General features: G+C 49.3%; 1 protein-coding gene across 1 annotated transcript in view; it reads left to right on the top strand.

The window, feature by feature from the left end:
- Positions 1-27819, top strand: part of CACNA2D2 (calcium voltage-gated channel auxiliary subunit alpha2delta 2) — a 206819-nt gene that overhangs the window by 61454 nt on the left and 117546 nt on the right. Inside the window, exon 3 of the mRNA XM_034066070.1 lies at positions 21204-21320. Within this exon, the coding sequence (XP_033921961.1) occupies positions 21204-21320 (117 nt within the window). The remainder of the gene's footprint in view (positions 1-21203; positions 21321-27819) is intronic.

Raw genomic sequence — 27819 nt, 5'->3', positions numbered from 1 at the left:
ACACTACAGTCACTTGGCACTGCAGGCAGGGCTCTGTTGAGCTGGCCTTGAGACAGTATCAGCCACATAGCAGAAGAGGAGGTGGTTAGGTCAGTAATGCAGTAGGACTGAACGAAATCCAGCTACCCCAAGTTATAGCATCCTTCCCTGTCAGCCTGCCTTCTGTGCTGCCTCAAACCTGGGGTTCTCAGTAGACATTATATCTGCTATAGTAAGGAGAATAAGCTAGTGCCCATGTCTGGCTCTGAAGACAAGTAATGTGGCATGGTTCACATCCTCATGGCTGGCATCTCTTCCCCCAGACAAAGTAACCTCACTTGGACTGTCTCTGCCAAAATATGTTGGGGAGTCTGGGCCATGACTGTCTGCTCTGGTGGGGATTGGCCGGTGCTATAACTTGTGCTGTGGTCCTCTGGTTCCTGGTGTAGAAAGAGCCATGGAGTCTCCAGTAGTACCAAGTCATAGAGCAGGGTGAGCATCTGCACATCAGCGGAAGAAGCTGCCCTCATGGCTGTGGTGCAGACTGGGTGCTGTTGGAAGGTGTCCCCCCTGTCTGCAGCACTCAGGCTGTGAGGATGGCCAATGTCATTTGTCTCCAGTAGCTGAGATGCTGGCTTGCAAAATTCCAGAGAAATACAGTGTGGAGGAATTCCAGGAAGGTCTCACCACCTTCATCAAGTAGCAGCCAACTTGTCCCACTCGGAGCCCAGGCAGGGAATAAACTTGCTAAATGAGTATATTTACTGCAGATGAATTTGTACCAAATCTTGTATGTGCAGCAAAATCCTCTTAGATGAGCATCTGATAAGGGATTAAAACTATTAAATGATTAAAAAATCCCCTCTGCCAAATGGTGAAATATGCAGATTATACGGTGCTTTGTTGTTTTGTTTTTCCCCTTGGCTCTGCTGTTCTCACCCTCTTTGCCCTGCTTGAGGGGAGGAAAAGAGGGAGAGGGGGCTCTGCTGCAGCCTCCTGAGATACCAGGGGTGTCAGGGAGGTTTGCAGTCCTGGGGGAGCTGTGGGAAGCTCCATTACCCTGCAGGAGGAGGGAAAAGGTCCCAAAAACCTCTCCCAGCTGCATTCTGCTTTTCCGGGAAGCAGATGGCTTTTTCCTTAGTGTGGTGAGCTTTCCTCATGGGAAAGAGTGGGCACACATGCATGTCACACATTTGGGTGTGCATTGCCAAGCATTCAGAACTTGCTAGGAGTAACGTTAGCACAGTTTTAAGGCAATAATTGGGACAGTAATCAAAACTCAGTATCAGAGGAAATGATCCAGACACTCTGGTCTATGAGGGGTCCAGCTAAAGCCCCATCTGATGCTCATTGCATTCACAAGGCTCATATGTGCTTTGTGCTCACTCTAAACTAAAAGTTGTGGGAAGACTGCGTTGTTATAGCCATGTGCCTCAGGTAACTCCTGATAGCTCTTGGAGAGGAAGGTTTGGTGGGAGAAGGGATAGGGACACAGTACAGGCCACTGTTAGGATTGTGAGGGTTGAAATGGAAATGAAATATCAGCCTCTCTGCTGTGAAAGGATTTCCCTTGGCTGGCTAAGGCTTATTCCATGCTGTGGAGTTGGACCCCTCCAGCCAAGGGCTGGTGCTGAAAGTACCCATTTCCCTGGTGTGCTCTGCTGGGGAAGTTTTGGGGTCAGGCTGGATAACTGCTTCATTACTGTAAACCTGATTAGGCAGTCAGGGACCACATCGGAGGCCAAGTCATTAGGAGCTGTCAGCAGCCGAGCATTCAAGTGGAAGGATGGGAGAGGAGGAAGGAAAGAGCCAAAGGGGCTGTTGCAGTGGTAGTGTCAGCTCAGTATTTATGAGGGGAATAAGTCTCTGGTGTTTTATGGCCCGTAAGATGCTGTTTTCTCTGGGTCTGTTTGATTAGATAGGATTATCTCAGGGGTTTGAGTGGCACATCATTGATTTCTGCTCACTTTCATGGGGAAATCCAGCAGCCCTGGTCTCTACCCCCTGTTGGCAAAATGCTAAGAGGGGACAGCTGCTGCTGGGGGGCAGCTTGTCCCAGGAGGGGCTATTGGGAAGTGCACACCCTTGACTCCAACTTCCCTGCTTTCCTGCTCTGTGCCCTCTGTTTTGATTGCTTGTGGGCCATCACTCACTGTCTCCCAAAATCAAGAGCTGGTAACATGATTATGTCTCCTTGATGTTTCAGGGAGAGCTGGACAAGGGCAGGAAAGGAAAGAGATGGGAGAGAAATTTAGCAACTCCAAGGAGTGACCAACAAGACCAAAAGCCTGCTGTTTCTAGCTAGGAATGTCACGGTCAGAGGCACAAAGAGGTAGGAACCAGATTCAGGGTTATTGGGCAAGTGATGGGGTTTCCAGCTTCCTGTGCATTTAATGTTCTTTACCCAAATGGAAACCTTGTAAAAGTCCTATCCCAGGTACCAAGCCTGTCCTTATGTGTGCCAGTGCTTTGTGTAAGGGCAAGGTGGCTCTGGCAGCAATGTCGGGCAGGTAAGCCTGACCAAAGTGAGTCTGAGTATTTAAGGGCTGCAGAAGAGACTACCCTCTATGATTTAATGGTGTAGGTGCTGACAGATTCCTGATATGAAATTGTGAACTGGTTTTGTAGCTGTTGTCCATAGAGATTGGAGGCTGAAGGGTTGCAGACAAGTCTTTTCCAACAGCATTACAGTCTTCTGGTGGAGGCAGAGAGCAGGGTGGGAGGAAAAGGAGCTTAAGGACATTATCCTGGTCCTTTTGACATGGGAGGCAAGGACAGCATAGAAATGTGGGGACTTGAAGGGACTGGAGAGGGGTTGGACAGTGATCTTGTGGAAGGATCCTGGCTTGCATTTTGGTTCCTGCTTGTCTCAGCATTCACTGGTGAGTGGTTACTTCTGCTCTTTCCCTGTGTGTAGGGGGCCAGTGGCTTGTGAGCAGAGGAGCATCCTCACCTGGTGGTCCCACTGTCAAGAGAGGGGCTGCCTGCAGGAGGGGGTGGTGTGAGCTTAGGGGCTGGCAGCACCTCTGGGCATCTCTAGTAAAGTTCAGTGACTCTGTTCCGCTTGGCATCACAGCGCTGGTGAAGTTAACACGCTCAGGGGATCTAAAGGCACTGTCCTCATTAGCTGGTCTCCTTTGGGAGTGGGGCTAAAGGAGAGCTGGGAAAGAGGAGTGGAGTGCCCATGGCATAGGAGGAGGAGAGATGCAGCTGGCAAAGAGCTCCTGGGATGGTGCTGGACTGGGCACCTGCAGTCAGAGAAGGTGGTGCAGGCAGAGGAGCTAGTGCATTGTCATTACAATGGCTAGGCATTACAATGCCACGGTGCAATGTGAGGCCAGTGAGAGGAGGGTGGAGGAGAGGGTGGCAGGACCACTCAGTCCCTGGGGTTAACTGTTCTTCCCTTGGGAACCACATTCCTTGTGACCTTCGACTGCAGTTTTTGGCAGCCTTTGAAGCCTCTTTCCCCCAGTTCATCTGGAACAGAGATGCTTTTCTTGTTGTTTTAATTCCGAGGAAGTGCTAGCACTCAGCTCCTGCTGGGAAGAAAGTGCTGGAGCCCAGCGCCTGCCGGTCCCCACTTGTGCTGTGCCCTGATTAGCAACTTGTGCTGGAGCACATCAGCACAGGAGGCAGGGCCCCTTGGGGAGTGATGGGGAGGGGGGATCCGGGGAGATCTCGCTCTGAGGAGGCTCATTGCTGCCGGGATTGGTGCTGCAGAGCCTGCTGCCAGCCCTGCCACGTCTGCCTTGCCTTGGTGTGACCTGCCTCTCACTGCAGTGCCTGCTGCCACCTTAATTCTTAAGCCTCTCTTCCTGTAATGGAAGCATGAGCTTCCCCTTCCCTCTGCATGTCTGCACACATGGGATGAGAAGCTGTTTTTCCCTTGGCTGATGCTACCCAGGCATTTCTTCTGGTGGTGTCAGAAGGTGGGACTTGGAACAGACAAAGAATGGACAGATTGGGAGCTAAGCTGAGTCCTGCCAAACTAATTTCACGAAGGCCCTCGAGGTGCCATTGGCAATGTCCAGCCTGTTCTACCCCTGAGGCATTAGCTGAGGAATGTTCAGGGCTTGTCACTGCAGTAGTAAAGCCTCATCTTGGGCTCCCACTCAGCCCCTCAAAGCACACAGGCTGGATTTCTCTTCCGTGAGGTCTGGGGCAGTGAAAGCAGCTGCCAGACTATTCCAGAGCTTGCAGCATGAGCCCAGAGCTCAGATGGGCACCGGGAAGCCTGCATCCAGTTCCTGTGAAGGAGTTCTATCTCCAGGGAATGATATAATAACCTGTGAAATCATTTCACTCCCATCCGCTGGGACTATTTGCTACTGTTAGTACTAAAAATGGTTCTATAGCCACTATAGGCCACCTTCTCCTCCTCCTCACTCCCACTGCAGTAATGAAAACACTCCCTGTTCCATATCTCTCCATCCTGAGGAGTTTTAATCAAATAAACCTGGCATATGACTCCTGAAAGGATGATGCTCTGTCAGCCAAAATCTTTGCCTGTTCCATTTTCTTCTGATTTAATTTTCCAGAGATTAAGGTCCTGCTCATCTGCACTCTCGGAACTTGGCTGCCTTCGTCTTGTTTGTTGGTTGTACGCTGGTGGGTTTTTCCTTTCTGTTGGTGGCTTTGTTGTGAAAACCCTGAAACCCCAAGGGTTTGATTGCAGGGATGCAGCGGGATGTGAAATGGAGGGGAAGCTGTGCCCCACAGCACCTGGCACCAGCTCGCTCCTGAAAGGAGACTTCTTGTCTCCTGCTGAATGGCTTTGGTGTTGCTGCTGAAGAACGTTTCCATGTGAAGGGGCTGTCTCCAGGCTGCAGCTGCCCCTTGCTCTGCAGGACGTTGCTCTTGCTGCCATCTTTGGTTCAGCAGCCATGCATAGCCTTCATAGCAAGAGAAGTTTCACCCCCTTGTGCTAAAGTTGGGTCAGTTATGGATTTGGGAAGGTGATTGAATCACAGGCTGGGTTACTCAGGACCTTGTCCAGATGGCTTTTGAATATCTCCAAGGAGGAGGACCCCACAACCTCTCTGGGCAACTTGTGTATGTGTGGGGAAATAGAATCAAGTGTTTCCTTATGGTTTCATGGACCTGCTTGTGTTTCAGTGTGTGTCCATTGCTTCTTGACCTGTCATTGGGCATCCCTGAGAAGAGCCTGGCTCTGGCTTCTTTATACTCCCTTCAGGTATTTATAGGCACTGATAAGATACCCCTGAGCCTTCTCTTCTCCAGGCTGAGCAGCCCCAGCTCTCTCACCCTTTCCTTGTATGTGAGGTGCTCCAGACTTTTATTCATCTTAGTGGCCCTTTTCTGGACTCTCTCCAGTAGTTCCATATTACCCTTGTACTGGAGATCCCAGAACAGGACCCAGCACTCCAGGAGTGGCCTCATCAGTGCTGAGTGGAGAGGAAGCATCACCCACCTCAATCTGCTGGCTCTTGCTAAAGCAGACCTGGATACCATTGGCTTTCTTTACTGCAAGGGCACATTGCTGCCCCATGAGCAACTTGTCCACCAAGGCCTCCAGGGCCTTTTCTGCAAGGGGAATAAAGGATGGGTATCTTTGAAAGCCCATTTTAAAGGGCTGGATTAAGTGCATAGGTACCTCTCCCTGCTCAGTGTGCCTGTTCCCATTGGTGTGGCAAACTGATGGGCTTCAGCTCCTACAAAGCACAGGCTCTCGGTCTCCTGCCTGGAGCTCCTCTGGTTTCCCCAAGGAACATTGGTGCAGGGAAGACTGTGCATCTGTGGGAGACCTCCTGCATTTCAGCTGCTAGAGGGGAAGCATCCCTAAAGCTGAGCCCTGTGCTGGCTTCTGGGAACTGTTGTTTGTGAGGAGACCGAAACACCCAAATATTTCCAGTGCTCTTTGCAGGACGTGCAGATGTCTGGGGTCAGTGCTGACAAATTATGTAAGATCCTCCCCCTTCCCTCCATCCTTTCTCATTTCCATTATCTGCCTGTTGTAGAGGCTGTAATTTATTGCATTTTGCAACCTTGTAATTTATGGCTTTTTCATAATTCTTTGTGAGCTTTCAGAAGTAAGAGCTCCATGGACCCCAGTGCGTTTCATTGTCACACTTGAGGCTCTCCCACCTCCCCCTGCACTTCCACTCTTTTCTTGTAACTTGCCTGTTTACTTGCTAAATTATTATTGTGCACTCAATAAAAATTGCATTTAAAAAGTGATAACTGAAATGACATTTAACATGGAAAGCACTTAAGCATAATTACACCATATGCATTACATCATTTTGTGACAGTTAAGAAAAACTCCGTATGTGAGCAGGGGTTTTGTATTGTTGGGGGCTGCAGGGAGTGAGCACTGGCATCTCATCACTCCTAGAAACATAGCTTTGATTTTTGTCCTGGGATTCTTCTGTCTCCTGTTCCCCCTTTGCTGTCACCGCAGGTCTCCTGTATCTGGTGCAGAGTGAAACAGTCTGCACTGGAAGCTGCCTGCTGGCTGTAGGTGAGGGCTGAAGAGCTAATGTCCTTGCTTTCTACTGTCCAATGATTCCTACAGAAACTGGGGAAGTGTGCCAACCCCTCGTGACCCTGTGGCTCACATCCTCACTGATATGACTCCTTGATTATTAGATTACCTGCAAATCATAGCTCCTTGACCATCTGCTATGTGAAACTCCTCAGCTCAACCCCAGCATCTGTCCAGCCTGGCTGTGCAGACTGAATTCCTGAGCAGATCAGCCCAGCTTCCCAGCCCGTGGTTTCTTCTGTTGTGCCTTGTCCTGTGCTTTTCCTCCCTAGATGCTGCTGAGCTTCTGCATGTAAAATGCTTCAGGGGTGATTCTCCTTCCTTGCCCTTCTTCCATTCTCCTGAGGGTGAGGTGGGCCTGGTCAGACAGTTGTTATCAGCTGCAAAACAGCAGCTCTGTAAATCAGATCCCTGTCTTACGTGGGGAACTGCAACTGGAGATCCAGATTGGAGGTCCTGCATCACCAGGCACCATGAGGAACTGGGGGCTTCTTCCTCTGTGAGCCCTGAGCTGCTTGCAGAAGGGGTGAAGGTTGGTGGACCTCATTCTGCAACATGAGCAAGGTGAAGAGACAGGAAGGACTTTGAGTAGCAGGGCACAGGAAGACCTGAAGAAGTGTTTGAGTCCTAGTATTTGAGAACAGATGATAGGAGCCACAGCACTTGACATTTCCAGGCTGCACGTGAGGGATTTTTGGAGCAAGGCAAGACAGAGAGCACGTGTTTTGTGCAGTGTTCTTTAGGAAGCAATGTCTGCGGCAGGTTTGGATGCTGGTCTATGAATTGGAAGGATCATGGGCGTGTAGGGAAGTGAGAGGAGTAGGACAAAATGGAAGTATGCCTTTACTTGAAAAAGGAGGGGAGGGAAACAGCAGTAGTGAGAGCATTAGTGTCCATAAGCAAACTCTCCCCAGTGTGTCTAGAAAGAGCATGCTGCTTTTCGGTGGTGGTGATGGTGTGACTTGCCCTTCAAGTTAATAAACTGTTAATCACTTTATGGGTCATTTCACTCCACATGTTCACTGAAGCATCCTGAGGTTGAGATAAAGGAGGTTTGTGAACTCAGGCATTTTTTCCCCTTTTTCTTCAAATGCACACATAACTAGAAACCATGCAGAGGCTGTAATAACTAATATAGCTGGGAAAGGAATCTCCTGGAGAGATTATTCTATGCTTTTTCAAGGAGGAAAAGGCATTGCTGGCTGCTTGTGTCTTTTTCTTCTTGTTATGATTTTTCTGAGTTGAGCATTAAAAAACGGGAAAAAAGAATCTATCGATAAAACCCTCATCCACTTGACAATCGGTCTCATCTGGGAACTACTTGGTGTTATCTTGCCTTAATTCATTAGGAAGAATAAAAAAGACATTAAAAATGGACATCTCTATTGAAAGCACTTAATTCTTTGCAACAAGAGTCAATTATGTTCTATTGAGTAAGCCCCATGCAAAACTACTTACTTGTGAGGTTCCTCAGCCTGATGGAGGGCCCCCAAAAATAAGGCAGAAGGACAGAATCCTACACTAGAGGAGATGAGAAATACCCGTTTCACTATGGATTTGCCTGTGGCCTGAGGTGAGAGGCTGGGATTCAGGGGCTGGTGGCACAGGGGTCTGTGATCTTCAGCTGGATCTGTTGGAGGAGAGCAGTTCGTTGGTGAACCCAGCAAGTGGCTGGGAGCATGCTTTAGGTCTGAAGGTTTTATGGCCAAGAGCTGTTCCTGCCAATTCCCTTCACACTGGTTTCACAACAGCTCTTCAGTTTTTAAGGTAGTGGGGCTGAATGCTCCTCCAGTACATTGTGAAGGATGCTTCTATGCGATGCACACTCTGCTCACAGAGAGGTTTGTTGGTTTGGTTTTGGTATGGGGCTGTATTTGGACCCTTAGAGATGACAAAGGTAATGGCTTCATGATGAAAGCGGAGTAGATTTAGGTTAAATATAAGGAAGAAATCCTTCCCTGTGAGGGTGCTGAGGTGCTGGCACAGGGTGCCCAGAGAAGCTCTGGCTGCCCCATCCCTGGCAGTGTTCAAGGCCAGGTTGGACACAGGGGCTTGGAGCAACCTGCTCCAGTGGAAGGTGTCCCTGCCTGTGGCAGGAGTTGGAGCTGGATGAGCTTTAAGGTCTCTTCCAACCCAAACCATTCAATGATTCTATGAGTGCACGTTCACTGACTGTGCACATGCTCAGGATGAGCCCATCACCACAGATTCTGGGTGCCTAGCTCAGATGCAGAGCTGTGCAAGAGTTTGGTACTCAGAACTACTCTCCATGTGTATAAGGCCAATTAGTTCAATCTATGGGATAATGTTGAGTTTCTCATTTCAGCAGGCATTAACTCCAGCAGCCCTGTTGCCTGTGCTGTTCAGGAGATTGGGTGCAGGCTCCTGCTGGCTGTGTGAGCTGTGGAACAGGGGTGCTGGAAATGCAGCATTGATCACTCAGGGCAGAGGATCTTTCTGATGACAACAGTAGTTTTGATGAGCTGGATGAGGAGGTTTATAACTGGTAGGAAAGGGAACAGCACTAAAAGGGAAGCAGTTGTAGCATGTTTCCTGATATAATTTCTGCACCTAAAATTGATACTTTAAGGTGTATATTGATCATCCAAACACACAGAGATATATGTGGTCCATATAATCAGCTAAGTTTTATTTAAGGCACAGAACCAAGTCAGCACTATTCTTTATGAATATAATTACAAGCCCACTTCTGTTATGTGATCAGCTGAACTCCACTGCAGAGAAGCCTTCAGGATCACCCAGCCTGGAGCACAATGGGAACCCTGGGGTGAGCAGGGTGCTGCTGCCATGCTGCAGGCGTGAGCCAGCATCCACTGGGATGGGAGAACAAGCTGCAGGATAAACCCTGGCATTTGGAACACGAGGCAGATACAGCCCTGGGAAGTGGTTGTTTTCCTTTTTAGAACTTGCTCTCTAGTTTTAGGAGGAACACGATAAGGTGGCATTAAAAAGCACCTGCTGCATTGCCATCAGATGTCTCACCATTTGAGTTTAAATGTCTCCTCTGAAAGAATTCCCAACCAGGTTTCCTTTAAAGCAATTGAAGCTGTTTGGGTTTCGGCTTTTGCTGCTGCTGTTTAGAGTAATGCTACTTAACATTCTGGGCAAAGGAGCAGAGAGTGGAGGAGGGAAATGCTTATGATTTGTAAATGCCACTTTGCTCTTCTGGCACTGGCCCTCCAGGGAGAGGATTTCTTTCTTGTTTCCTCCCCCCTCCCTCCCACTGTCTTGGAGTCAAGCTGATGGTTGAGCATATATTTTGCCTTAAGCATATGTGTAACTTCTCACTGTGTCACCTGTGTAACAGTGGGTGAATCCGTATGGATGTGAAGGTACCTGCGTGCACGCAGAGCACAGATGTGTTGCTTTGAGTGTCTATGAACCCATGGCTGGTACGTGTGAGCCCTCACCAAAGGAGGAGGTGTGTGGCAGGCTTGTCTGTAGTACAAGTTTCCTATTCCCTTGATGATAAGCTACAAGCAAATGGGGCTGAAATCAGAAATTGGCAACATGCTGTCAGGAGGGATTAATTTCTGTCCCTGATTAACTTTATGCTGGAACAGCAGGAGATTAATACTTCACCATACATGATGCCTGATGCAACCTTTTCTTACACCAAATAGATCCGAATCCATCCCTGGTCCTGCTCTCCCCTTGTTATGTTATCTTATATGCAAGGCAGGGTCATTGCTCTGGATGCATAACGACAGGCCACATATGTGTTTCCTAATGCTGATGGAATGTGCTGAACACAATGTGCTTTGGGGTCTGGCTTGAGCCGTGCAAGAGTTTTGTTTCTGCTTGTAGTAGCTTTAACGCACTGGTGGGTCCCTGGAGGCTCCTGGTGGAATATTGATGCTGTGTTCCTGTGCTACCTTTCCCTAAGGCTTCCACAACACTTTGCACAAATTAGCAATAGATTCTTTCAGTGGGACCACACAGACAGGGGATGCAGGCAGATCAGCACTGTGAGTGTGCCCTGAGGTCCTGGGGGACCTGGGGACCAAGTTCTTCCATGTATGTAGGACAGCCCCTCTGCGATCCTGGCACTATACGCATTGTGCCATTGGCCATTGTGAGTGATACCAGGACTGCAGAACATCCTGATGTCTCCTCTTTGGCCATACGGAGAGCAGAAAGTCATAGCCCATATGTACAGGCTTTGCAGAAGCTGATATGTCCGGCTGTCATGGTTTAAGCCCAGGCTGTAAGTCAGTCACGCAGCCCTCTCTCTCACTCCCTCCCTTTCTTCACCCCTCCCCCTTACCCCCCCTTTCCCAGCTCCTGGAGGGATGGGGAGGAGAATTGAAAGAATGTAACTCCCACAGGTTGAGATAAGAGCAGTCCAGTAACTAAGGTATAACACAAACCACTGCTGCTACCACCAATAATAATAATGATAAGGGAAACAAGGGAAGAGAATACAATACCTCACCAACCGATACCTAGCCCAACCCAGAAGGGAACCAGCCCTTCCCGGTAACTCTCCGTTACATCCCGGACTTGATGTGCTGTGGTATGGAATACCTCTTTGGCTAGCCTGGGTCAGGTGTCCTGTCTCTGCTTCCTCCCGGCTTCCCCTCCTCCCTGGCAGAGCATGAGGCTCACAAAGTCCTTGGTCAGAGTAATCATTACTGAGCAGCAACTAAACACACTGGTGTTATCAGCACTGTTCCCAGGCTGAAAGCCAAAACCACAGCACTGCACCAGCTACCAAGAAGGAGAAAAACTGACTGCTACTGCTGAACCCAGGACACCAGCTCCATGTGGGAAATAAACAGCTTGCCCTTTGTTCCTGTCCCAAACCTCTAACACATCTCCTAGTGAGTCACATTAGTTGTATGAATCGGCTGTATCTAGCAAAGCAAGTTTTCCTACGCCTTGGTCCCTCTCTGGTGTTGAGAACCACCATTCCAAGCACTGAAGCTGACTTGTGGCTGATGCCAGGGAGAGGGCAGGAGAGCCTGTGAGCCACAGCTGCACCACTTGGGGCTGATGGAGGAGAATATGCTGTCACTAAACCCTAAACATGCTGATGGAGCAGGTAGTGGCTGCTCTGGGAGGAAGGGAAGGCAGCAGATGGTGCTGCAGGAAGCAGCTTTTCCTGCAGCCCAGCAAATTCTGGAAACCTCATGGGGTCTGCAAAAGGCAGATCCATGGGACATTTACCTGCTGCTCACCACCAAGGATGAGTCCATGTCTGCTGCTTGCCCCAGTGACAGCAGGCAGCCCTGTGCCTTGCTTATATGTCACAGCCACAGCGAAACGAGCAGCTGATTGAGAAGGTGGCTGGTGCAGGGGCATTTGCTGCTCTGCTAAGAGGTCCCCACTGTATTTTCCCTCTGATTTGAAGGGCTCCTCAGCAGGCTGGCAGGGCTGGATGTGGCGCTACACCTGCGTGGCACTGGGAGGCTGTGAGCTAGCAAATCCTGTGCAGAAATAGCCTGGAATGGGGAGTTGCAGCCTGGGTTTAGCAGCCATGTCTGACTGACGACTGCAGCTTTCTGTTGGCATAATCGCATGTTTTAGAGGTTGTGAAGTTGAGGAAGGTGTAGGAACAGGGAAGGATGGGACAGCACAGATGGATGCCATTGAAGCCTTCCATTGCTGCAGTTTTGTCATTGCACATCACTGCTGATCTTTGCCTCCTGCTCTGTTGGTCCACGGCAGGCTGCAGCCACTCGCTGCCCCACTCCTGTCAGCAATCAAATCAGGACCGGGGATCTCGGAACTCCTCAATCTGCTCTTGCAGCTCCTGTCTGTGCACTCTTGTGCTGTCTCTGCCCTGCTGTTGAAAAACGTGTGCCTTGTTATATGCTCAAAACTCCATGTTTGCTCTGGTTTCTCCCTCCACCTCACTCCTGATCTGTATTTTTGCTTCCCCCAAAGTTTTGGGTTTGGGCATCTGATCAAAAGTGCCCAACTTTGAGCCTGGATATTGTGGAGACTGTATTGAATGGCACCCTGATGAAGGCTCTACCTACAGCAGTTCTAATGGTCGCCTTAACTGTAGTTTGAACTCAAGAACAGCATTAACTTGTGCGGAAAGAACAACTGAATCTGAGTTTTCAGTCTACAAGAGTAGAAACTAAAGTAGGACAAATCTTCAGATATAGAACGGGGCACAGCAGCACGAGGCAGAAGTGCCTGTTCTGTGTTAATTCTGGGTCTTTCCAACAAGAACATGGTTTTAAATTGCAACAAGGGATTTGCAGTTTAGGCATCATAAAAAGTTTTCAGGTAGGGTTGTGAAGTACTGGAGCATTTTGTCTTGTGGAGGAATCTCCATCACTGGGTGTCTTAAGAGCAGGTCAGAGGAACATGGTAGGAATAACTGTCACAGTTATGTTAGAAATGACACATCCATGATACTGCATTCCATATCTGAAGGCTGAGGTTGCCTTCACAAGAAACATCCCATGGGATCTTACTGGGTAGCTATCAGTCCTGCTCCTGTGCCCCTCCAAAGCTGTGCTGAAAACAAGTCTGGGCTGGGTTTCCAGCTGGAGTCTTTGTGCTGCTGCTCAAGTGTTGCTGGTGGGACTCAGTTGGAAACCTCAGCTGATGGGACTTCACAGGGGTCACCTCTTGATTAAAATCTTCAGGTATGTAGCATATTTCAGTTAAAGATTCAGTTTTTGGACTCCACTGGCTTAGGGAGCAGGAAGCACCAGCAGGAGAATGGATGCATCTGGAAATGCATGGAAGAAAGCTGTCTGCAGATCTAGTTCCTGTATTCTCTGGTCACAAGGCGAACCTTTGTGAGCCTGTGCCACCACAGAGGGGACAGAAAGCTAACGGGCTAGCTAGGAAAACACTGGAGAGCATCAGCCAGGGAAGCCTCTGCTCTCCAGCACCAGTAAGAGCAGGCTCTTGAACAGCACGGGTTGGGTAGATCCCATAAGAGCCAGAGGAATGCGCTGGACAAAGTTGGTCTCTTCCAGCCTTGCTTCCACATGTCTGTGTTTACAGAAGTGCTTCAAGTGCTCGGGATCAGGGAGAAAAGCTTATAAACATGAACCTCTGAAGAGAAGAGAAAGCCCCAAAACTCACATGAGAAGGTAAATGGAGATAATTGCCAAGCTGCTATTTCTAAAAGTTCAGTTTCTTTAAAATAGATCATTACTCTGCAGAAAGCTGTAGGGGTAACTGTTGACAGTGCTGACTTATGCTGGCCTAGATTTCAATTGCTCTAGCTCTAATAAGAGATTTAGTTTAATTCCATGTCAGTGGAGCTAGCCCAAATTTCCATCACTGCAGCTGAGAGCTGAATTTGGCCAGTAGCAGCCATCAATAAGAATAAAAGGCAGTGCAAGGTAATTGTTGTTCTTGTGTAGTTAGAGGAGAAAGCCTGCAAAGTATGTCTGTGAGCTTTAGTGTTTGAGGCTGCACAGCACAAGCCTTTTTCCACAGCCCTTCCTCCAAGAAGCAGCAGCTTTTCTGGCACAGAAGATATAGCTGTTTTGGGAAAGAGGCCTGGTTATTTATGTATAGTCAAATCTCCGAGGATCCGGGAGTCTTGCATGGCTCAGTGCAGAGTGAGCAAGGGATGTGTGTGCTCGGGATGTGCTTGCAGGGAATGGGCAGCAGCCTTTGCCTGGCTGCAGCCTCCCTACCCCAGCACTGCCACTGTCAGTGTGCTTCAGCAAAAGAGGCTTGGTATAATGCTTTCTATCTTCTCTTGTAGCAGTGCTGGTTCCTTCCTCATCCTCCCTCCTTGCTGCTGGGGAGACTGAGCCCAGTGAGATCCCATTTTGGGTCTGTATTAGCTTTTGTACTTTCAGTGTCCTAAACATTTAGCCTTGGAGAGAAGCAGCACAATAAATGAAAACAAAGGTTTAGACTGTCCAGCAACGGCAGGGAAGGCAGAGCTGCAGCCACACAGAGCCCAAGGCTGATCTGAGAAGCAGAGAAGTTTCTTGCTTTATCTTTCCTTAACCATTTTCATCATCTTCTCTCATTCATCTAATTCACATGCTCTCTGAAGCCATCAGTCAAAGCACAAACCCTCCCTGGGCTCCCTTCTCCATTCCCCCTCTCCTCTGAGCCCTTCAGTGTCCCCTTCCTTCTTCCCAAGCCCTGCATTGTCCTGGTGGCTCCATCGTGTCCCTGGCTGCCTGAGAGAGCACTTGAGCCTCTCTCGGTTAAACTGGTCATCCATTCCAAAATTGATTTTCATCCTTGCTTATAGGTAAACCAGTGGGAAATTGAGTTCCGTTGACCCAATATCCATTAAGCATGTATTTCTGGGAGAGCTTCATGAGAAGGATTTATACTGCTGTGTCAATGCAGCTTTTGATCTGACCTGTCCTTTGCTTCAGTACAACATAATTTAATTCTCTTAGTGACACTGGGGTAAGCCCAGACTGATCCAGCGTGTGGAGGCATTATTCTGATAGTCTAAAGCTGAACCATAGCAGAATAACACATCTTTATCTGTGACAGCATCCCCCCTAGGATGCACCTGGGGTGTTTAGGTGCAATTTTAATGATGCTGAAGTACAGCTGTTCTGTGTGGTCATGACTTAAACTGGTTAAACTCTTCTGCATATATCCTGAAGGAAACAGTTGAGGTACCTTTTAAGACATACTGTGTTTTCCTTACATGTAAGCAGGACAGCAGCCAGAATCAAGGATCAGGTTTTGGGGTTTTTTTTCTGCTTTAGTGTACAAGTGTGTACTTTTAGCGATTGTGTGATCTCTGAATGCACTTAGGCACCTCTCTGAGGTGCTGTGGCTTTCTCTCCCTCTCACACACTAGTATAAGCAGTCTGTGCTGGGCTTATGCTCTGACCTGGCAGTGAGTCCCACACCATCCAAGTGGCTGTGAGTGTGCAGAGGACTGCCTGGGCAGAGTTCCCATCCTGGTGGAGACCTCATGTTGTCAGTGATTTCTTTTTACAGCACTTTATCTAAAGGAGAGGTCTGACTTGGAAGTTGTGTGGTACTGAATTACCTTGCAGAAGATTCACTCTCTGCAGGCAGCCAGGCAGGTCTGTGGCTCTGAGAGCTTCCTGTACAAGGGTTTGGGTTGCTGAACACTAAAAGCAGCTTTCCAGGCCAGGAGAGGTTTTCCCTAATCCAGGCTAACTGTGCATAGCCCTTTATCCCTGTCTGGTTGCTAAATTATGCATAGCAGTCTCAGGTCTGCTTCAGAGCTGGCAGGCCTGAGGTCTCAGTGCAGAGGCTCATGAGCCTGGGTTGAGCGAGCAGAAGTCCCCCTGGTGCTACTGCCACAGAGGAGGGGAGATGTGGATGCTGGTGCTGGACAGGGAGCACTGGAGGGGCTTCACCTCTCCATCCCTGGTGGTGTGGGCTGCCTTCATCTCATGTCCTCTGTGGTACTGCTGCCTTTTAGCAGGCTCTTTAGTGAAGGAAGGAGCCCTCAGTTCCATGGTTTGTTTGCTTCAATTATAGCTGTCCATCCCTGCGGAGCCGCTAAACTGCGCGTTTCACTGTCCTGCTTCTGCAGGAGAGCTGTGAAGAGCTGCTCCGAGGGTGCTTGCTTTTTATTAGGTAGGTGGGAGGAAGGAGCACAGCAGGGAGCTGGGGTTATGGATGTCAAGCTGTTTGCCTCCTGTGCCCGCTCCAGCACGTCCGCAGGCAGCAGGAGCTACTGCTCTCGCTGAGGACAAGGCAGAGGTAGTGACAAAGGGCAGCCACCTGTCCCCATGGCTCCTGAGGGGTCAGCATGGCCAGTGCCTGGGCTTAGGGCTGTGCTCAGAGCCGTGTCCTCAGGGCTGGTGGCATCCATGGTACCAGCTCTGGGAGCTGGTGTGGGGTTGATTTACAAAGCACCTGCAGCTGCTTCCATCTGCCTGCCCCCATTCCGGCTCCTTGATAGGGAAAACCAGGACCTAGCACCTTCCTGGATGATGGCTGCTTCACCAGAAGGCCATCCCCATGCCCTCTACCAGCCCCTATCCCCTTCATCCTTGCAGTGCTGTGTGATCCGCTCTGCACAACGTGGTGCAGCAGCACGGATTGTCCTGGCGGGCTGTCAGCGAGGTCGGTATGGCTCCTACTGCTGCCTGCTTGATTATCCCTGACGCTGCGCCGAGCCTGACATCCTCCTAATGTAATACAGACACTACGATGATTACCATCATTGCAAGAACTATAAGCAGCAGACGATGAAATTTAACAGCAGTAGGTGCAGCAGGGATGAGATGGGAATTGTGCTGTCTCTGCTCTCTGCCTGTGGCCCTGAGAAGTCTCCATCTTCCAGCAGGATCTCTGGGGTTTTGCACTCCTTTTTCTCCCTGTTTCCCAGGTGCAGTGCTCCTTGGTCTACCTGGACCGTCTCACAGAGCTCTTGCTGGGCAATACTTCTCTAGGCTCCCTCTTTGTCAGAGGGATCTGCTCTGTGTACACAAGACATGAGTAAGTCTACTCATGGGTTCCCCATGTTCCTCTTCAGTGATACCCTCAGCCATGGGGAAATGGCAGGACCCCACCATAGGCGGTATGTGACTTGAAATGGGACAGACCTCTGGTTGTGTGGTAGAGACCAACAGCTCCTGAAGCTCCAGTGGAAGCGCTAGATAAGTGTCTGAGCAAGCAGTGCCTCCGAGGGCAGGTATCCTACTGCAGCAGCTGTTGTACTGACTGATTCCCTTTGCAGAGATCATATCTGGGTCACTGTATGAAGCTGGTGAGCATGGGCCTGGCTGTGGGAGCTTGCAGTATCCCCCTGAACAGAGACCTTCCCTGCCCTCCATAATAATATCAAGAGGGAAAACCCTTTTATTTTCTAGTGAACTGCCTTAGTAGGGCACGACTTGGCACAGCCCCATCTGTGGGGCATGGTTGTTGTGCCTGTAGGAGTGTGGTTGGTCTTTGGCCTCCCTGCTCTGAGTGTGATGCTCTGGGTACAGGGAGGCAGTGCTCTGTTCTGCCTGGAGTACTCTGCTCTTCTGCAAACATGCCAGGCTTGCACTGTGATTAAGGGCTGGTGTTTGGACTGCAGCTGTCCAAACCAGGTGTGTTGGATTCCTACAGCAGGGGGGAATAGGTCCTGGAAGATGACTGTTACCCAGACCAGATGCCTTTGCAGCAGGAGGAGCTTTTCCCAGCAGAGCTGCTGGGCTTGGCCCCGAGCAAAACCCAGCTGGGGTTTGTGCTGTGGTAATGTCCTGTATCCTGCCCAGTGGGGGTCCCAGCTGCCATGGGAGGGCTCAGCTTTTTGGTGGTTGTTCTTGTTCTCTTGTTGTGGGGTGGGAGTCTTGCCATGGAGATGGTGCTGTGCAAGCACAGCAGAGTGCTGCCCCACAGATACCTTGACTTGTGGGGAAACACTGCTTCTTGGGGGAATGGATGTGTGGGGAGAGGAGAGCTGGTTTGGGTTGCATATGGACCTCACCATCCCAGCCCTCCCATCAGTGTCCTCCCTCTTGTGCTGAGCAAGGAGACTGGAGCCTGATCCTGCTGCTGTGCAGGGAAGGCCACTGCCTGCAGGACACAGTGAGGCTGGGGCTGAGGAGACAATGTTCACTTTCCAGTGGTGCCCAAAGGCACACGTGCTAATGGTGCTCTATAGGGAGCTCCCCCAGAGTTTGTTGGTTTTCTTCCTGTTTTATCATCAGATAACTTGACCCATAGGAAGGTGCTGAGTCCCCTTGTAGCAGCTCAGAGTAGTGATTCCTGCACCCATGGAAGGATTCCTGCACCCTTTTGCTTCCTGGGCTGCCCAGTTTCATAGTGCTGGGTGTGCCCATGGGGAACTGGGAAGCAGCAAACACTTCCTGTGAACCTTGGCAGCTCCTTGGATATGTAGGCACAGGGAGTTAATAGCAGAGATGAGCATCATTTGTTGTGCATTAGAAGCAAGGCAAACAAGTGAATTTGGAGAACGGATGTTGGAGGCAGTATCAGATCTGCCTCTTCAGTTATATGGATGCTGTGAACGTGTACTGGCAATTGGCAGTGTTACCAGCTCTGCTTTTCAGTAAGGCTACTCAGCACTGCAGTGCTGATTTAGCTCATCTGCTCAGCTGTTTATAATTGCATGATGCTTAGTAGTGTTTGGAATTACATTTTCCATGTTGCAGGTTGTCTTGCGCTGTCTGTGCAGTAACTTCAAGCTTGCCAGCCACATTGAGCAGGGCTAATGCAGGGGCCTTACACCTTGTTTCAGCATGGATGGAGGACGGGGAGAGAAGGTCTCTTCTCCCAAGAAACAAGTGATAGGACAAAAGGAAATGGCTTCAAGTTGTGCCAGAGGATGTTTACACTGGATATTAGGAACAATTTCTTTACCCAGAGGGTGCTCAGGCACTGGAACAGGCTGCCCAGGGCAGGGCTGCAGTCACCGTCCCTGCAAGTGTTCACACACCGTGTAGATAAGGCTCTTAGTGCCATGGGTATGTGGTGGCCTTGGCAGTGCTGGGGTAAGGGTTGGACTGGATGAGCTTAAAGGGCTTTTCCAACCCTGTTGATTCTATGGTTGCTTCACTCTGATGCTCCTGCATTGCCTCCCCTCCCCTGCTGGGGCTCCGTGCAGACTGTGAGGGATGGGCTCTGTTTACAAAGGGATTGTAGAGTAAAACCCAGACTACCAAGAGCCTGCAACTTGCATCCCCCTTCTCCCTGGGGTGCCACTATAGCTGAGTGTGTGCTGAATGTGAGAATCCCACGATTCCACATGGAATCAGAGCAGCGGTTTCTTGACTCCGAGGTCACTGCTCTTACCAATTTCAAACCCAGGTCCCAGAGCACTGGATCACAGGAGAATCTCAATGAGAGGCTTTCTAACCTGGAGGGAACTAAGGGCCTTTGCCATCACTGAGGAACGTTTGGGATGTCTTTGGCCAGAAAATCCTCCCAATATGGGAAATGTCACCTTAGATAAGTAAAACCCAGCCAAGTTCTGAGCAACCCAAAACAGTGCAGTGGAGAGTGTGAAGCTGTCTGCATTGCCTGGAGCACTCCCATTCATTCCCCTGCCTGTCTGGTACGGTCTTGTGCACGTATGGTCACTGTTAATTCTTGTTGGATCCTTCTAATTAACGCTGATGAACTGTTGAGCCAGGAAGACTGCAGAGCTCTGCAGAGAGGCTGGAGGAGCATCTCCTTGTTTCATTCTCCTCCCTTGTGGACAGGCACCATTTCTACCCGTAACCAATAGGAACTGATTTTCTCTTTCATAATGGAAATACTAATGTCAGGACTCCCTCCTTACCCAAAGCTTTCTCCTTGAGATTGCTCCTCTTTGCTTTCCTAATTGCCGCTGCTCAGCTGGAGGTAGTGCACGTCTTCCAAACACATTATTTTGTTATGCTGTTACTTACCAAAGGGGAAAAAAATAGAGTATGATAGAATATTGCTTTCTGTGGAGCTTTCCTTGCCTTAACCCCTTCTGTGCTGATGTGGGGCGTTTTTTCCCTAGCACAGGCTGTTTTGCTATTGGCAATATGTGCTTTTTGGTGTGATGGAGCTCCGATGTGAAGAACACGTAGAAATTGTTTCTCCTGGAGCCTTAGGATGCCTCTAAAGCATGTTCTCTTACACCTTTCTGGTGTCACTCCACTCACATAACAATGACCTGTAATAAGACAGGAGTTGCTGAACTGACGTGAAGCATGTGTGGGTTTGGGACCCAGATGATTTGAGTGAAGCCCTTTGGAAAAGGTTGGCTGAGAGCCTTTTGTGTGGCACCCCACTGATGGAGGTGGTGGTCACCATCTGGCAGGCAGGGCAGGTCACCTGGATCCCTTGGGGCTTTCTGGGGGCAAAACCAAACCCCAACAGTTGCCTGGAGTAGAGCTAGGATGGAATGATGATGTATGTGATAGGACAAGGGGTATGAAGACAGGCAGAGAAAGTTGGGGCTGTTCAGCCTGGAGAAGAGAAGGCTGCGTGGAGACCTCATAGCAGCCTTCCAGTATCTGAAGGGGGCCTATAGGGATGCTGGGGAGGGACTATTCATTAGAGACTGTAGTGATAGGACAAAGGGTAACTTAAACAGGGGAGGTCTAGATTGGATATAAGGAAGAAATTCTTTACTGTTAGTGTGATGGGGCACTGGAATGGGCTGCTCAGGAAGGTTGTGAATGCTCCATCCCTGGCAGTGTTCAAGGCTAGGTTGGACAGAGCCTTGGGTGATATGGTTTAGTGTGAGGTGTCCCTGCCCATGGCAGGGGGGTTGGAACTGGATGATCTTAAGGTCCTTTCCAACCCTAACTTATGATTCTTTGTGGACACAGTGCTGTGCTCCACACCTGTGAGCCCTGCTGGCAGCCGAGGGGCTGGGGGCAGGCAGGGAGCTGGGCTTGTGCTTGTGGACTTCAGCAAGTGGGGAGGGGAAGAGCAAGGGGTCAGTAGGCTCCAACTGCCTTTGGGTGAGGGAGAGCAGAGGAAGAGTGTGGTGGCTCTGCCTGTGCTGCTGGTGTGGCTCAGCAGAGGCAGGGGGGTGAGCAGTGTGATTTGCAGTCCAGCTTTTGAGCAAGGGGGGGGATGCTTACAGCCTGCAAGTGTGAAGGAAAGCAGCTATAAAGCCAGTGCTGTGGGCAGCAGGTCAAATGCCTTTTTTTTTGCCCTGGCTGCAAAGCCTTTCTTCCTCGCTTCACTCATTTCCAAAGCTTATATTGTTCCTTAATCCACATTGCTAAGATTCTGTATTAGAGGATCAGCTTTTCTGTGGGAAGACTGCTGTACTTCTCTCTAATATTGACTTTCTTTCTCTTGTTTCCCTTCTTAGATCTACAATGAGAATAGAAACCTGTTTGAAGTCAAGGAGAATGTGCCCAGGAAATTGGTGGAGAAGGTTGCAGGGGACATTGAGAGCCTCTTGGCCAAGAAAGTCCGTGCTTTAAAGGTAAGGTGATGGCCCTGGTGCCACTCCTTAGAGAGATATGATCAGTTTAAAGAAGAGGGTTGATGCTGGTGTAGCCTTATGATCTCAGCTTCAAAGTAATTGCAGTGGTTGTGTGGCCTTTTCTGGGAACTGCAGTTACATATTCATATGGAGTGTGTCTGGGGTGTGAGGTGAGAGCATATCACAGGAGGATCTACTACAGGAGTTGTCTTGCTTTTTTATCTCCTCCCACCATCATGGGAGCACCTGAAGGTTCTGCAGTAAGTATACAAGTGACAGCAAAAGCCTGGCAGCAAGTTTGACCCACTCATTGAACTGAGGTGTGGTGAATGGGAGCAGTGTCCCTGCAATAGCTCATGGGCTTGTTTCAGACAAGTGGGGGTTTTCCCATTGAGGGGAGGACATGCTGAAATGTTTGTGCCAGTGCCTGGTACTTGAATCCTGTACTTGAATCCTGGTACTTGAATCCTGTGACTCTGGGTGTGAGTTGCCCTTGTGGGTTCACACATTTCCAATCTACTATCCTGTTCTATAATGCTCCTTTTAAAATGAATCATCTTATCTGTAGTGGAGCCAGGTGACAGCAGGTCTGTGCTCTGCTATGGCATTCTCTGCTGCTGGGGAAGAGACAAGTAATTGCCTTCCTGGAGAGACAGAGATATCCTCCCCACTGCAAAGGGGCTTGGGAGCCACGAAAGAGCTTCATGCACAGGAGCCATAGAGTCCTCTCAAGTACTTGCTGTTGGGTTTGGGCAGGACCGGTTGATGTGTTGTTAAGGGCTCAGCTGATGCTGGACTTGACACAAAGGAGTGATTCTGGCAGTGCTGGTTAGGTAATGAGCACTTGGGGAACAATGATCTATTGACCTGGATTAGTCCTTTCTAAGGGGACTCCTTCAGGGTGCAGTTTCTGGATGGAGCAGTTTCTTACATCCAGCTTGCACATAGATTCTTGCCATGCAGGATTGGTGGTACTGCCAACAAGATCTGGAAAAGGGGAAGTTGATGGGGGAGGAGAAATTGGATCTTCTGAATTTCTTCCACATCGTGCTAAGCTCCTCTGAAGCAGTGGGGCTCCCACAGCTTCTTCCACTCTCCATCCTGTGTTTTCTTCTGCCTCAGCTCTCCCCTTAGTTGAATCATCTCTCCTGGAGTAATTTCCTCCCCTTCTCTCATGACTCACAACAGTGATGATGACTTCTTGAAATGTATTTTTCAGCATCTGAGTCAGGTGGGACTCCATGTATCAGCCAGGGCAGGTGAGGAGGGGAAAATGGATCCTCTTCTCGATGTATGAATTGCCAGGTCACTCATGTGCTCACTCTACAGAAAAGATGCATCCCTGTCTCCCTTGCTGCAGAAGAGAGAAGTGATGTTGCCTGTGCTTTGGGGCTTTGTAGGAAGGTGCCAGTCAGCCTTTGGGCACGTGTGATGGATGCATAGTTCAAGAGTGCCGTTCTGATTAGATGGTGATTCAATCCAGTCATCAAAGAGCCTGTTTGTTTCTAAGTGAAAATATTAATATGTCTTTATTAAAGTTAAACTGTGTGCAGAGCATTGATTAATAATACATAGTATCTTGCCTTGTGTGTTGCATTTCTAAGAAGCAGAAATCAAGCACAAGAAACCAAACTCATCTGTCTGGCCCTGACAGCCCTGGTGCAGCCTCATGGCACAGGACTAGCAGGACACTAATTCCCTATGTGCATTTTGGGGTGCTGGAGCCAGGTCTGGGTATGTGTGTGTACAGAGAGGGCAATTGCTTACTGAAAGAAGTCCTCTACAGGGGGCTGGTTGGTTGGATGCTGTCCCTCCTTTCTTGTTCCAGACCGTTGTAACTGATGACAGTCCATCACGGGACAGGAAAATTCCTAGGGAGATCTTTTGCAATCCCCACTGTTCCAGCTGGCACTAGAAAAGAGCATCCACATTTGGGTCCTGGGGGACTTGTACCTCTGTCCCATCCAGGCCTCTGTTTGACAGGGATTTGCACTAACTGCCCTTTTCCCCAGGATCCTGCAGTGTCTTTTCTCTATGATGATTTCATTGTTTTAAGCCTGCCCCCACAGTCTCCTTTGGGCTCTGTAGTTCCAGCTGCTTTTTATTCCCAAGGTTTAGCAAAAATACAGCTCATATGAAGTGGAAGTAATAGGTACTGCTGAGGTGGAGTAACTCCTGAAGGAGCTGACATAACTTTTACCCTGTGTATTGCATTGTGAAGAAGTTTCAGAGATCTTGCTACAGGTGAGGTGTAAGAAAACAAGACATGTGTTCCCAACCAGGTGCTTTAAGGGGCTGCTCTTGTCCATGCTCTTGAGCTTGCCCTTGTTAGGGCTAAGACAGACAGACGTCTTCCCTCATGTGTGAAAAGGAACAAGGTGGCAGGTTGCCACATCACAAATCCCCATTGTGTTTTCCATATGCTGGGAATCACAGCTGGCTGGCTTGTGGCTCAACACCACCTGAGACTAGACCTCAACAGGTTGGTTGGTTGGTTGCCAAACAGACTCTTTGCCACTTTTCTAACTTAAATTTCTTGTTTCTTCTTCAATCTCTTAGTATGTTCAGACCCCTGCTTGCCTTTTTATGTGCCCAGAGGGACATGTGCAAGCTAGGGCTTCTTGGGTGAGCTTGTTCAGGAGACCAGATGTTAGAGTTTGATGCTGGTGGAGCACTGAGTGAACCAAATCAAAACCATCACCTGGGAGTGGGCACAGGCAACTTCTGCCTCTGGGTTCCCAAACCCAAGGAGCATTTTTCTCTCTTTCCTTTTCTTTCTGTGTAGCCTTTCTAGGATCCCCCAGTTCACCCACAGTGAGAGCCTCAGTGGCTGTTTGGTGGGGCTGGTGAAGATGAGCTGTAGAACATTCTCCATAGAAGGGAAAGGAAGTAGAAAAGGTAAAAGGCATTGAAAGGAGCCTCCCTTGTCATCAGATCCAGCTCCTTGGCTTCTCCATGTGCCCAGACCACAAGGGAATCTCTTCTTCCCTTGCCTGTGCTATTGCCATTCCCACCTTGTGCTCTGCAAGTAGACCAGAGCTGTTCTTCATGCCACACCATGTCCCTGATTGCCCCAGCTCTGCTGCTTGCGGGCACCGAGGAGCTCTTGGCAGCCCAGCCCTGCTTCCTCACCTGTGCTGGCAATGCCAAACACATGGATCAAAGCAAAGGAGTGGCAGAGGGGCTGCTGAGGTGATGAAAGACTTTGGGAAGTGTGGCTGAGGGGTTTCTGCACCACTTTTGCTGTGCAAGCTCAGCACCTCTGGAGTGTCTTCTGTTGCTTCAAAAGCACCTCTGCAATGAAAAGGTGCTGGGGGCCCAGGTGGAGGCACTGCTGGTGGTGCAGGATCAAGGAGGGTATTTCCCCCTCTCCTTCAGGCCATGGGCACTCCAGACCTGATTCGTTTATAATACCAGGGGAAGTGTGTGAGTGACACTTCCGAGTCTGTCCTTGCCTGAAGCTTTGCAGAATGGGGAGAAGCTGTGATTTGGTGGAGGAGGAGGCTGAGAGATGGAAATTTTAGATCCTAAGGTATGTTTTAGGCTTGTTTCCACTTTTTATACACTTCTTGCAAAGGCTGCTTTTGGATGCTGACTGCTTCATCCTTCACATACTTAACCACAGGCAATTTGCTTTGAGAGAGCAGCACATCCCACAGCTTACTGAGTGGGTTATGCCCTGAGGTGAACTATTTATTCACCGTGACCAGCCTAAACACTCCTGTCTGTGCTGGTGGTCTTCCCCATCTCTAAGAAGAGGCCTCCTGATCCATAAAAGATGGTACGAATCTGCAGGCTCTGGCATTGCCCCCATGGGACACTGGTGACATGGCTGGGCAAGTATTTGTTCCAAAGAGCTGTTTTAGTTTTGCATATTGTACATCACAGGCAGAATCTTTTGACTTAAGGTGAAGTTTGATATTTTCCCAGTGGACCTCAGCTGTGCGCAGTGCCATGTGTTGAGCAGGAATGCAGTGAGATGGCATTTCATATCTGGGAGAATGTATAATGTGTATTGTGCATGTATGTGTTTTACCTAGATAGATGTATGTGTAGTAGGCTTGGTGCACCTTGCATGACTGGTGATGAGAGAACTAACAGCACTTACCAGTAGTTAAAAAAATGTTTGTGGGGTTTGTTTATTCTGCTATTGTGGAATTTAACTGCGAATTTTGGATTTAAACTTAAACAGGGGAAGTTTAGATTGGATATAAGGAAGGAATACTTTACTGTTAGGGTGGTGAGGCACTGGAATGGGTTGCCCAGGGAGGCTGTGAGTGCTCCATCCCTGGCAGTGTTCAAGGCCAGGTTATACAGAGCCTTGGGTGCCATGGTTTAGTGTGAGGTGTCCCTGCCCATGGCAGTGGGGTTGGAACTGGATGATCTTAAGGTCCTTTCCAACATTCTGTGATTCTCTGTTTTTTGTTGCTGTATGTTTGGCTCCAGTGTGGAATAAGCATTTAGCAGAAAGGATGGCTTTGTTAGAAGGGTTCAAGGCTCCTGTTCCTTCAGCTAAGGTGTAGAAGCTCACAATACATTTCACTGAAGGCTTTCAGATTTTCCTGTAGGAAAGCCTACACTTGGCATTAGATGTCTTCTTTTGACAGAAAAACGAATGCAAAGGACAAGACTGGGTATTTTCTGTGTTTTGAAAGCATGCTGCAGGGATGCCTGGCTGCGTTTTCTGTGGCTACAAAGCCTGAACATGGCTGTGGGTGTCTGGTATTCCCATCTTCCTTTACCTTGGATCCTAAGGGATGGTGGCTGGAAGAGCTGGGATTTGGTGCATGGCAAAGATGATTGATCTGGAAATGAGTAAAGCTTGGGGTTTTATACTGCCTTAACCAAACTTCTCAGCTTTGTCTCTGATTTCCATCACCTGCCCTCATTTGGGGGTTTCCCACTTAGTGGCATTTTTTCCTTGCATGTTCCTTCTGATACGACGGTGCAGTTAGTACTTGGCCATGCTTCAGGATCCTCAGATGGAGGTGAGGTGGGAGTTTGGTGCATTACCATGAAGTATTTAGCAAGCCAGCTCCTTGGGGGTGAGAGCTGGTCAGCAGGGTAGGAGCTCAGGCCGGTTGTGCTTTTAGTCCCGGCTCAGTGCTCAGTGCATTACTGCTCAGCTGGGACAGGTTCCAAGCTCTGTTTACGTCTGGCACAAGCATATATCAAGAGTGCAGAGGAGATTTAACTGGACAGGTTTATCCCTCTAACAATTCTGATAGCCCTGAGATTCCTCTCGCAGGTATGTGGTGAACAGAGTGTTTATCGGCTCTTCTGCTCCCTGATAGGGACAATAAAAGGTTTCATTTGTCTGAAGAGCTGCAAAAACTGGCATGCAGCAAAGCATCTCTCAGCCCAGTTCAGAGCATCTCCCCACTCCCTCCTCCCTTGGCAGCACTGACCTTTGTCGTGGCATGGGCTGGTAGGGAATCAGCAGTGTGGGCACAGCAGCTTTGTCTTTCCTCCTTTGCTATTGGGGATGTTGCCAGGACATGATGATCCCAGGACAGGATGATCCCAGGACAGGAGACAGAGCCCTTCCTGCGCTGCAGTGCATGGGGGTTCAGGTTGGGTGGCACCATGCGGTTCTGCACACGTGGCCCTGGTGGGTTTTCCTGCTGCGGTGTGATCTATGGCCCTGGATTTTACCTGGTGGGGGATTTCTGGCCATGGCAGAAGAACAGAAGGGGTCACTCCCTGGCCTGCTGGGTCCCAGTCTGGTGTCCAAGCTGAGGGGTATGTTACCCATCTTATCTAGACAGCAAAGTGGGGGAGGAAAGAGGGAACAAAGGTAGTTCAGGTGAGCTCAGATGCAGCCTGTGGTGGGATGTGGGGCTTCATTGCCCCATGCATACTCACCCTGTTCCAGCCACGTGGCCATGGACAGGAGCAACTCCATTCATGGAGGAAGGACCACAACCAACATAAGCCTTGTGTACTCTGAAGTACAAAACATTTAAGGGTATGATCTCTGTGCTTAATTCACAGTGACAAATCCATCCCTCTTCCTGCTGCTTTGCAAATTGGTTGGTGGCTTTTGTTTTTAATTCTGTTTTTAATTTGCTCCTAATCAGGCCCTGGCTGCCTGTCCCTATGTATTCACGTATGTATGTATTTATTCAGTTGTGTGTGTGTGTGTGTTTCTTCTCCTGCCTTGCAATTAGTTCTTGTGCTGGACCTCCTCCATTAATCCAATTTGAATCCAATCTCCCAGGTCTGGGATTCTAATTCACAGATTGCAGAGGGGAACCACACAATGTCCGCACACCAGGACAGGGTTTATTGTCTAATCTAATCAGGGACAATCAGATGTTTGTAACAAGTCTATCAAAACTGTATTGGGCCAGTTTGCCAAGCGATGTAACCAGCTTTCTTAATAGCACTAACACGATTTAGGGCTTCCTGCACTTTCATGCAGATTATGTTGAAGGTTTCCCTTTCTTCTCCCATGAGCGCTTGGCAGCAGCCCAGCCCAATGGGCTTTACAACTCTG

Source organism: Melopsittacus undulatus, chromosome 9 (genome assembly GCF_012275295.1).
Source record: "Melopsittacus undulatus isolate bMelUnd1 chromosome 9, bMelUnd1.mat.Z, whole genome shotgun sequence".
NCBI classification, from domain to species: Eukaryota; Metazoa; Chordata; class Aves; order Psittaciformes; family Psittaculidae; genus Melopsittacus; species Melopsittacus undulatus.
The sequence above is the reverse complement of the archived record's forward strand: the minus strand, read 5'-3'. Positions and strand labels throughout refer to the sequence as shown.